This window comes from Syngnathus leptorhynchus, chromosome 20 (genome assembly GCF_054491065.1).
Source record: "Syngnathus leptorhynchus isolate UIUO chromosome 20, UIUO_Slep, whole genome shotgun sequence".
NCBI classification, from domain to species: domain Eukaryota; kingdom Metazoa; phylum Chordata; class Actinopteri; order Syngnathiformes; family Syngnathidae; genus Syngnathus; species Syngnathus leptorhynchus.
Genome location: NC_141214.1, coordinates 7,449,784 through 7,461,086, shown reverse-complemented (window position 1 = coordinate 7,461,086; position 11,303 = coordinate 7,449,784). Strand labels below are relative to the sequence as shown.

Here is an 11,303-nt window from a genome sequence, read left to right as displayed (position 1 = left end):
GTCAAAATTAATGAATCAAATATTAAACACAAACCAGCGTTTCTGTATTATTAACCCCGAAAAAAATCCCCTAAAATATCCGAGTTATGTCGTCCTCCGGCGGCCACTTAGGAATAGCGCGCCGATCGTTGCATCTCTTCCTTTCCGGGTGAAAGGTGAAAGAAACATGGCGCCCCCCGGTCGGGCGACCCTGGTGTTGAAGGCGGTGAAGAAAATAGCCATCCACTTTTGTCCTTTCGAAGCCAACGTCCGCTCGACGCGGTAGGACTACCGTCGATTAATTTGGTGTAATTTACGCCGTGCTTTTACGGTTTACACGGGTCGTCGCATTAGCATGTTCCTAATTAGCCACACCTTTTAACACTATGGAAATCAAATGGTCGTCATTTGCGATTTTTAGTCCTAGCCGTTTTATCTGGACGAAAAAGTTATTGCATGCAAGAAACGTTTGCCAAATTACACTGATAGCTTAATAAAGGTCGGATGTGCTTAAAATGCAACGGACTGTATGAAAGGCATCTGAAATGTGTCTTGTAGGGAATTCCTGGTCGCGGTGGGTTCGGAGAAGGCCAGATTGACCAATTCAAACTGCGAGGTGATATCCATGATGAAACACGACAAGTCAGAACCGCTTGTGGATGTCACTTATGGTAAGGGTCGGCTCATTATAAATAATAAAGGATGAAAATCCAATTGTCCATCGATGGCACAACATTTGTCCAATTTCTTTTCTTTCTTTTTATTTATTTGTATAGCCCTAAATCACAAGCAGTCTCAAAGGGCTTCACATAGACAATCAATTGACAACTATTCTCATAGCATCCCCTGATCTTGGGCTCCCAAATGGGCAAGGAAAAACTCAAAATAAAAACAAACTCCAGCCAAATCGGCCACTACAGGTTAATTAAAAGCCATATCAATATGTCTTTAAACGTGTCTTAAATATTTCGTTGTGTACCACAATAACAGTCAAATATTCTATTCTCAGTGCAGCGTCTCAATTTACGTTGACATCACCTAGATACCACAAGATGGCGCAAAAGCATTAAGTATGACGGACGGAGTATGAACAAAGCCTGCTTGTGTTGAATTAAGCTTCCGCTGCTGCCACGTCATTCATCCTTTTTATGAGTGCATGCATAAGTGCATGCACACGCATCTTCACCATAGGTCAAGAGCGCCTCACTGTCCCATTGTGTGTGGGGGCCACTTGACTTTTACTCACACTTCCCTTTGTCCAACCGGCCTTTGTGTCATTGTGTGAGCAGATCCTCCCGCTTTTTTTTCCTTCTTCCTCCTCAGTGGATGGCAAGAGGCTGCTGATGAAGGGCGCCAACCTGACCAGCAGCGAGATGCTCACCGCCTTCCAAGCTGGGTGCACGTCCAAGGCTTCGGCCAAATAAAGAACAATCACACTACTACTATTGTGTACAGGACTGGATCTTTATAATCAAACGTATCATCTGATTTTTCTTAGCCACTGTATGGGTACAATTTAAATCCTCTCCAAAAAGTCATAGAGGGCCATGTTACATAATCTGCCTGATTGGTTGCGGGGCTCAGATTATGTAGGGAGGATATTTTGCAAGCGATGGATGACCTTTAATACACAAGTGCTTTTTCTGAAGCACAGAAAAGAATGACCAAACAAACCTTTCACCCAGTCAAGTGTCTTTATCGCGCCTGAAATACCAGAGAATTGACTAGATGATTCGGCTCAAGTAACGTTAACAAATGCGTCATGTACCAGTCAGCAATTCTATCAATAAATTTGAGTTCACTTCTCAAAGGTCTTTTTATTTGTTGTTGAATTGTTCCACCCAAAAGTAGAGCCTTATTTTCACATGATATGTACAAAAACCTCACGTTAATGCCGTACGTTTGTTTGTAAAACCTTTCCACAATGACTTTCATGAGAAACGAATATCCTGTCATGACTTTTAGTAGTGTTAGGCAAAGATGCTCACAGCAAGCAGGGTGAAGCTGGGGGTGGTCTTTTGAGCCCCCGTCCCCTTTTCTGATTGGATCTGCATGCCTCATAAATAGCGAGAGTGCTTACTCGGCCGCCAGACTTTGGAGCTTACACAAGTTTGGAATACCAGCAAAAAAAAAACAAAGACTTTTGCAACCATGGTCGAGAAGTTTGTCGGGACGTGGAAGATGGTTTCCAGCGAGAACTTTGACGACTACATGAAAGCCATTGGTAGGATAAATGTTTTGTTGATTATTGTACATTTTTTTCAAAACAAAGCCAGCATTATGCATGGAATCCCCTTTGGACCGCCCCTCCCTTACCGTGTGCTGGTGGCGGCGCGCAGGTGTCGGCTTCGCCATCCGGCAGGTGGGCAACCGTACCAAGCCCAACTTGATCGTGACAGCGGACGACCGGGGCGCCATCAGCATAAAGACACAGAGCACCTTCAAGACGTCCGAGATCAAGTTCAAGCTCGACGAGCCCTTTGAGGAGACCACTGCCGACGACAGGAAGACGCGGGTTCGAATCCCGCACTCGCCTCGCCTTTCTCTGTTGATTTTCGTCTGCTGACCTGAATGACTCGCTCTTGTGCGCAGAGCGTCGTCAGTTTGGAGAACGGCAAACTCGTGCAGAAGCAGGCCTGGGACGGCAAAGAGACGCGCATCGAAAGAGAAGTCACTGATGGCAAGTTAATAGCGGTGAGCATTTGCTTCAGGATATTCGAGTCTTGTAAGATTACACTGTTGATCCATCCGCATTTGTAGGATGGAATGAATTTCCAGAGGTGTACCTCATGTGGGCTCACTGTTTTTTCACTGTTCAGAGGTGCATCATGGGAGATGTGGTGGCGGTGAGGACGTACGTGAGGGAGGCATGATGACGTGGCCGTGGCCGCCGCCGCCGCCGGTACCGACCGCCTCGCCGGACCCATGACAGACGGGCTCAGTTTCATGAGCGTCTATTTTGTCTTGTTTTGTTTTGGTGTGTTTGCTCCAAAATCCTGAAAATGATGCAAATTTCAATAAAGCTCATTTGTCAAAGTCTGCCTTTTACTCCCGATAACAATCGGCCTGGACGGAGCCAAAATGGCTTCCTGCCTTTGATTGTTTGCGCTCCATCCGCAGCTCAAACAGCAAACACTTGAAAAGGTCAGCGAGCTTGATGTCCGATTCCCCTCCGGCAGCCAGAACATCCGCTTCGGCCGGTGCATCGCATAGAGGAAATGTCGTCTTTTTTCCCCTCCTTGCAAGAGGTCAAACGTTTCCCATTGCACATGTCGAGCAAACTGAAGGAATGAAAAAGGAGTCACTTGAGGTCACAAAGACAGATTTTGTTCTCCATCCTGAAATGAAACGAAATCAAGTCAGTCACATGAACCATGTTGCACAAATGCAACTTTGAATTTGCGCTGTGCATAACAGCAGCTCGCCGTTTGCCAACAATGAAAAGGCCACCATACCCGAAGGGAACGTGTTCAATGAATAGCGCTGACACGGCGGAGCAGGCATACTGAATGTTTTGACTGTTCTTTTCCTTCCCACGTTTGAACCTTATCGCTACTGGGAAGGTTTGCCGCACAAACGGGGAAGCGGCGCAGGAAGCGACGCAATAGCCACAAGGCTGTCGGCTGCCATTCGGTGTTGTTTTCGTCAACCCGGCCGGGCTTTGCAAACGCGTATGCGCTCCGTCCTCGGAGAAAAAGCACAGTTGGTTCACTTCAAGCCGGTCCAGAGGGAAAGGTTGCTTTTGTTTGAAAGGCTCTCGGTCACGTCCTCGGCACATCTGGAAAGTTCCACTCGATCGGGAGCGTGGACGCCCTTCCTTTGCTTGTCCTCGTCTTAAGCTTGACGAGACCTTTAAGAACAATACGACGTGACCTTTTTCGCGACAGCCAAGGCACAAAGTGTTTGTATGATTTCAGTTGAACGCTTAAAACGTGTACAAATCTTGCCAAAACATTCTCCGACTGTGAAAGAACAGACGGTACACGACGCCCCACTCAACTTTCCGGAGTGCCCCCCCTCAAGCATGCGTTCCTGTCCCCTGTCAGGATGATGGAAATCTTTCAAGTGAAGCTACACAAACAAATGCAAGACAATGGCCTTCAGGCCCTCTTTTGCTAATCTTGCGTTTGTGCAAGAATAATCAGACAAGCTACAGGCTTAGTATAAGTTAGACTGGCTTAAATCTTTGACGCGTGCTGAAATGTTTATTTGTCAGCATTGTATGGACACAGCATGAAGGGGACTCAAACGTCTGGCGTCTGCAACTTCTACAAGTCGGCGATCAGCAACATGACCACATTGGGAGCTTCAAATGAGATTTGAATGCAGGTGATCCATTTCCACATTTGTTTTGCTTCCCCACTTCTTTCACCTCCTGTGCTACATTCGATTGTTTTAAGGGCTGTTTGTTTTGTTATCATGTCTACCTCCCCCAGTTTCCTCTTCAGGGATGGATCTTGCCGTTTCTGTTTGGAACGTGAAACTTCTCCGGCAGGATCCCATGTTCCTCCTCTGTCGTCTGGACTTTCCTGCTACAGACCCACCGCACCATTGGTTGACCTCCTGCACACTTTTTTTTTTTTGTGTGAGGTTACGTGTGCACATTAGGCCATAATGGGCAGGCTGAGAATCCATTAAGGCACAGGATGAGCTATTGTTTACTCTTGTAAACAGGCCTTTGAACAGCTCCTCATTAAAGCTCATAGGACTTATCGGCCTTGAGGGACTCAGAGACTCGAGAGGGGAAGACTGAGCCAACGCCCGTGTGAAAATCAGCGGGAAACCATCCAGCTGGATGGCGGACACGCACAACTGCGGGTTAAAAAAGCAAACACTTCTAGAGACTTGGTTTTTTTTTTTTTTTTAGGGTGGGAGGTAGGGCGGGAGGTAGGGCCAGACAGACGGACGGACAGACAGACCACCAGGTTGGCCAAGACAAAGGCAAAGACAAAAAGACAGACCGATGATTGGAGGCCGACAGACAGATTAACCATCTGCAGACCAACCAGCCCATGGACAGACAGACAAAATCCTTCCGACTGACAGAGCAACCAACAGACAGGCTGACTAACGGACAGACCACTGGCACCCCCCGAAATAAAATCTCCATAAAATGACAAGGTAGTAGGAAATGAGCCAATGAGTTCCAAATCCAGCCAATCCCTTTGATCCCGGCGTGACATCTCAGGATTAATTGGAGACGGCAAAGAATTTTGACACAAGGTAAGTCTGGATTTGACCCGCTTGAGCAATTAACAATCACATGATGCCCTGCCGCTCGGGAAGGGATGTTAGTGACCCTCCTTTTGTCCCGCCCAACATTCCTTGAACCCCAAGCCTCCTGTCGAGCTATAGCTGAGCCTGGCTGCTTATACAAGGAAGCAAAAAAAGTGGCCTGGACAAAGGCCAAAGAATTCCCACGAGCTGCTGACACTTGGACACTATTGAAGCGGATGAAAAATGACTTGCTGGACTCCTGAAAATTGACAAGACTCGCTAAGTTCAACCCCATGTTCTTAGTCAACGTGATGGTTACATAACCGTGAATATAAAAGGAAAAACAAAAAGGCATTCGAGGAGAAACTTGTGGTCGGACAGAGCCCGTGAAGACAAAACAGACAGGTTTGCGAGAAACGGGGATGATGGTGTGCCACTGTTCCTTGGAGAGTACGTCGAGGATGGCGCAGATGTGCGCCGTAGACACATCAGTCCGGCGAGACCAAAGGACTGACAAACACATGCGCCTCCAGACAGACAAACTCTGACTGACTGATAAACAAAGAGAAACTGTTGCCTGCCACCTTGCCGTCTGTACTGTAATCCCCGCAGGTCGGTTATGTTTTACGGAGGTCAGCGTTTGTCGACTGCCGGGATCCCACGCATCGCCATCCGCCTCGCTGCCTCCATTCTATGGGGCAGCGGGCAAAATCCTTTTTACAACCAGCATACCAAACACTTAAATGCAACACAAGCCCGGTCAGCATTTACGGCGGAACGAGAGCGAGGGGCTGGAGGCGGACAGAAAGGGGCCGAGTTGGCGCATATTGACAGAATTTGTGATCTATAGCATGCATATAAATCAAGATGACGAAAGAAACGTGTCCAAACCTGGCTGACTTTCGTTTGCCAAAATGAATGAATTGGCTTTGGCCGACCTCTAGCGGTGACAGCGGGAAGCTCATTCAAACCCCTCGTCAGGAAGGCATTCAGCTAGCTAGCTAGCTAGCAATGCAATGGAGTATTTTGTTATGACTAAAGTCCCCCCGAGTCCCAATGATCATCGTCACACACACATCTGGGTGTGGTGAAATTAGTCCTCTGCATTTAACCCATCCCCATGTGATTTGGATCCATCCCCTGCCCTGGGGGAGAGAGAGGGGAGCAGTGAGTAGCAGCAGTGCTGCAATCTAGAATCATTAGGTGATCTAACAGCCCAATTCCAACCCTTAATGCTGAGTGCCAAGCAGGGAGGCAATGGGATCCATTTTTATAGTCTTTGGTATGAGCCACAACCTTCCAGTCTCAGGGAGGGCACTCTACCACTAGGCCACTGAGCTGGTAACATGAAAATATTTGTATTTTAGTGCAACTGCCGGCTGACAAATCAAACTGATCCCTGATGAAAATAAGAGAAATATTCATCTTAAAATCAAGCATTATACATTTTGATACATACAAACATCATTTATATCACCTGAATAAACAAAAATAATTTCTTTCAGACAAGTTATTCAATTACAGAAATACATGGATTCAACATTAGTAAAAATCTAGACCCCATCCCTGACTTGTTACATTTATTTTTGTTCTTTTTTTTAACATGCAAACATGTTTTTGTTTAATTAAAAAAGAAATCTATTTGACACACCAGATGGCCAAAACAGGCAAAGCTGTTTGCTGCTTTCCATTGACAAATGTCACAATTCTTATTCTTCTACAAAGTCATGCAAGACTCAGTTGACATCAAAAGTTACAATTGGAAGGAAACAACACAGAAGAGCAAAACAGGTCGCCGGAGCACTTTTACATAAAACCGACGACAGGTTAAGGCAACGGAATGAAATTCCCGCAACTGCTTTTTCATGTTCCACTTAAAGCTGATTAAAATGAATAAATAAATAAGTCCTCCAACAGGCGTGAGCGAGCATTTTAGACCACATCAGCCGCTACAATCGCTCGCTGACGAAGGGGGAACAAATGGAGATCATCAATTTCTTATGTCACCACTTGAAGGCGTTTGATGAGCATTTACGCTCATTTAGATGACAGTCGACTTGAAAGATTCAGCGATTCAAAATGTCTTTTTACAGTGACTTCATTTTTTTTTTTTTTTGCATTGCAGCATTCGCTCGTGGCTGTTTCATAAAGGCAATTGACATTTTCAATTCATATTTTTTTAGTTCGGTGAAAACATTTCTACACTACGCTGACACATCGGAGTGCTTGATTAAATCTTAATTGTTGATTTTCAATCAAGGTCTCAAATTGTTGGCCCCGTGCTGTTCTTAAATTTCAATGTTAAATTGCAGTGAATTTAAATTTTTCCAAATTAAAGTATCCTGCTGTGGCTTTAATTTGATCCGAAATTGTTAATTGTTAAAATTGCAACTGTAAATGTATTTGTTCGAACAGCAGGAAAGTCAATCAATAAAAGTGTAAACAAACAAGTCCAAAAGAATGGAACCTCAATGATAAAAGTCCAGTGGGCAGCAAAATTAGTGCAAATAAGACTCAAGTCCAGAGGATCTCCTCCTCGCCACATTACATCACTTTACATCAGTCATTTTTGTCTTATTATATTAGCAAGAATTGGATTTAAAACCATCTTGAGAAGGAAGCTGCTCATTATTGCATATTGACAAATTCCACAATCGTTTGCATACAAAGGTCGGAAAAAGAGTCGTCAGGTGATTTTTAGGTTTCCCGTCTGACCTTTTTGTTGTCTTTGTCTGCTGTTGCCGCCGCCGCCGCCGCCTTTTGCTCGGCTCGCTCTACCAAACACAAAACTAAGTTGAACAAACTCATTTGCTCATGTTTGATTTTGCAAGAAGAATTCAGACTTACTCCAAGATGGTATGATCGGATTTTTGGAGGCAGCGATGGAGAGATCTTCAGGTTTGGGTGCCATGATTAGCGCCTAATATCGGTCAATCACAACACTTTCAATGAAAGACATTTTCTGCATGACTGCAATTCATTAAAGAGACAGTAAGACATTTCATAACCACGTCAGTACCATATTTGTAATTTTGCCAAAGGATGTACACGTGGAAATATTTTGTCACGTGATCTGGCATGCCGACATTATAAGCAAAACAAGTCTTGCCTGAGCCGCCTCTTCGTTTGTCTTCTTTTTTCTCTTCTTCTTGGGCTTTCCTGCACGACCTGCCAGATCCTCGCTCTCCTTCTCACCTGCCGACACCTACAACAACACCGGCAGACATCTTAAAGCTTGTGTATCACATTTATAAATTATTCCCTTTTAAGTTCGTTGTGGTTAATTATGTGAAATATTTTTGTTATTATTTTTTGGATCTCAAGCTTGCCGCTTTACTGTATTCGTCGTTTCCAAAGATTGAAGGGACTGAACCATCAACTAAACAAAGTCTTTTGGTGAATCCTTCTCTATACTGACAAAAGATTTCTGAAACTCTCGTCCTTGAACAAGCAGGACTTTCAAAGTCACAAAGAGATTGAAATTTCACACTATCCCACGGTGACAAGACACACACACACACATGGACGAACAATACATTCAAGAAAACACAAAAAGTAAAAACAAGAAGGCACATACAATGAAAAAATAAGAGCGATGAATAAATGATAAATAAATAAATAAATAAATAAATAAGAGGAGGAGCAAAAATGGAGCAAGTGTGCATACAGCAGACAGTCAGAATACAGCAAGAGAAAACCGAACGGAGTAGAAAATAGCCCCCATTCAGATCATAAAAGTATTTCTGCAGCAACTGGAGGGATAGATTACAAAGTACACAATAAAATGAATATAAAAGCAAAAGAAGTGGATTTTCCATGATACGTTTGTGCATAATGGATGGATGGACGTCTCAAAGGCAAAATGAGATTGTGGCATTGTGAGGAATTTGAAAGTCAGACCTTGTTGGCGGGAGTCCGCTTCCTCGGCTGAGTCAGTGCCCCGCTCACCACAGGGGGCTCCTCGTAATTGCCCCAGTGCTCGACGGGGGCGTTCCAGTCGGAGCCGGCGTCCTCACTCTCTGCGGCAAAGACGCATTTACTTGGCATTTGCGTTTGAGGCTGCACCGAAAGACTGCCAGAATCGCAAGCGGAAGCACTTTTGTCTACAGATTACACATTAGGTGAAGGCGTGATAGGTCAATTTTGCTCTGGGCTTGCAGCGCGTGAAAAGGACAGATTGACCACACTCACTCATTCCAGCCCATTCGTCATCAGCATGACGCGTCCACTGCAGCTCCACGCACTTGGACAGTGGCTCTGGAAACAAGACAGACACAACAAGAGGGATGGCGCTACGGCCTTGAGACGACATGTGCGACGAGGTGTCAGTCATCTGTCCTACCTGCGGCCGCGTTCAGTCGTAGTACGGACAAAGATGCCGGGTCAGGATCTGATTTCCTGTTGGCCACCCATGTCTGAGTGGCGCCTTGTGACTCCTGGCCCCAGGACCGGGGTTCGGTTCGGGTGCAGTAGTGGGCACTCGATTTGCTCGTCTCGGTGAAGCCCGTTTGGAATGGTGGGACATTGGCGAAAAAGTCAGTCCGGCTTCTGCCGTTGACGCCGTTGCCTCCTTTGGCGGCTGATTTGGAGTTCTGAAACTCTGAAACAAAGAGCTCTAAAAATGGGCTTCCATGCCACCTCAAAGTGTACAAGCATTGATGTCCGTCGGCTGGAGCATACCATTAGCTGCTCTGTTTTTCTTCTTCTTTATATTGCTGGTGGAGTCCACATGGCCTTTGGCAGGGTGCGTCCCCTCTGAGACACTCAAGGACTCTGCACCTTTTTCCTTTCGCCGCTGCTGCTTCTTCTCACGGTTACTCACTTTGGTCTCCCACGCGCCTGGCAGCCAACAAATGGTCTCAGGCCATATCTTTGCAACATGTATACACTTTGATTTGGCAATGTCGGTGGCCATTACCTTCGTCAGGTTCTTTCCTGTCGTGCACAATCACTTGCTGCACCAGTTTTACACTCGTCTTCCTTTTCTTCTGGTCTTTTTTCACTTGCACGGGCAGCTGCGCATCGGGCGCCTGCAGACAAGTATGCAAACAAAAGCATCATTCTATTTTTTAGCTAAAAGAGGCGAAGGTAATGGCACCTTCCGAGGTTTGACAGAAGGCAGGTGCAGCTTGCGAAGCGCATCCGGATGAAGCCCAAGGGCTTTGACTTCCTGTTGCACTAGGACAGCAGTAGCTGCAGGCTGTCCGTTGGGTTGAAGTTTCTGTTGAAATGTGACATAAACATGTTACAAACATCTTAACAATGATGTTCTGGTTATAGTTGGCAAGGGTGTTAAACAGCACAGTAGCGTTAAGAGAGCAATACATTTGCAGTAATACTAAATTGCTTTAATTGTTTATAAAGCAGGCACATTAATTTTGGGCGAATAAACTATGAATGTAATGGCAGTACATTGGGATTTTTCGTGGGTTTTGAATATCGAAAGTGAATCATTTTCAACGCGACATGCCAAAATGGCGTCCTCGTTATTGTTGCAAATCAACAAATTCAATTTGGCTAAACAAGCTAACCGACGCTCTCTTCGTCAACGACTCATGTAACTCAAAATGTCAGACCTTCTCCCCCACTCTCTTGGACTGTCTTTTCTTCGTCTCTTCCAACTTAACCGTTTTGGTCACCGCGGTCTTGGCGACGGGATGCCCACCGCCGCGGCCACTGGGAGTGACCACCGGCATAATCCGCTTCCTCCTCCTGCCACCGCACACGGCGGCCCAGGTGACGGCGAGCAAGAGCAGCGCGCTAACGGCGGCCATGGTCAGAATGAGCCAGGTCGGGAACAGCTCGGACTTCATACCCAAGTCTAAGCCCAGGTGGCTTCCGACGTATGCTTGCCCGGAGGACAGCAGGTCCTTTAGGCGGCCGGAGAGGAACTCGGCTTCTTCCAGCGCAAAGCCTCGCCAGTGTCCTCCAGCCATGGTGGGCTCCGAATGAAGCGAAGAACCGGAGCGGCTACCAGTTAGCCAGTTAGCTGCTAGCTGTTAGCAGTCGCATGCTAACGGAGATGTGACGTCAGTTAGCCAGTTAGCTGCTAGCTGTTAGCAGTCGCATGCTAACGGAGATGTGACGTCAGGTCTCCGCTTCCTCAT

At 46.0% G+C, this 11,303-nt stretch overlaps 3 protein-coding genes across 4 annotated transcripts; 2 read left to right on the top strand and 1 right to left on the bottom strand.

Annotated features, from left to right (window-relative positions):
- The first annotated feature begins 100 nt into the window (after nt 1–100).
- mrpl53 (mitochondrial ribosomal protein L53) lies at nt 101–1,418 on the top strand. Its single transcript, XM_085900314.1, has 3 exons — nt 101–261; nt 538–650; nt 1,303–1,418. Exons 1-3 carry the CDS (start codon nt 167–169, stop codon nt 1,401–1,403), a joined length of 309 nt encoding a protein of 102 aa, XP_085756440.1. The 5' UTR covers nt 101–166; the 3' UTR covers nt 1,404–1,418.
- Nucleotides 789–11,280, bottom strand: LOC147041374 (protein LYRIC-like). 2 transcript variants are annotated; one of them, XM_085900307.1, is made up of 12 exons: nt 10,773–11,280; nt 10,295–10,417; nt 10,115–10,226; nt 9,877–10,035; nt 9,539–9,796; nt 9,388–9,453; nt 9,097–9,215; nt 8,306–8,401; nt 8,044–8,116; nt 7,912–7,970; nt 3,073–3,260; nt 789–2,975 (listed from the first exon to the last, which is right to left on the bottom strand). In XM_085900307.1, exons 1-12 carry the CDS (start codon nt 11,130–11,132, stop codon nt 2,924–2,926), a joined length of 1,665 nt encoding a protein of 554 aa, XP_085756433.1. In that variant the 5' UTR covers nt 11,133–11,280; the 3' UTR covers nt 789–2,923. The 2 variants fall into 2 exon arrangements, with proteins under 2 accessions (XP_085756433.1, XP_085756434.1); XM_085900308.1 differs by lacking the exons at nt 789–2,975; nt 3,073–3,260 and having other exon boundaries at nt 6,600–7,970.
- Nucleotides 2,048–3,015, top strand: fabp4a (fatty acid binding protein 4a). The gene is made up of 4 exons (XM_085900315.1): nt 2,048–2,203; nt 2,319–2,494; nt 2,572–2,673; nt 2,799–3,015. Exons 1-4 carry the CDS (start codon nt 2,131–2,133, stop codon nt 2,850–2,852), a joined length of 405 nt encoding a protein of 134 aa, XP_085756441.1. The 5' UTR covers nt 2,048–2,130; the 3' UTR covers nt 2,853–3,015.
- Nucleotides 11,281–11,303: the final 23 nt, after the last annotated feature.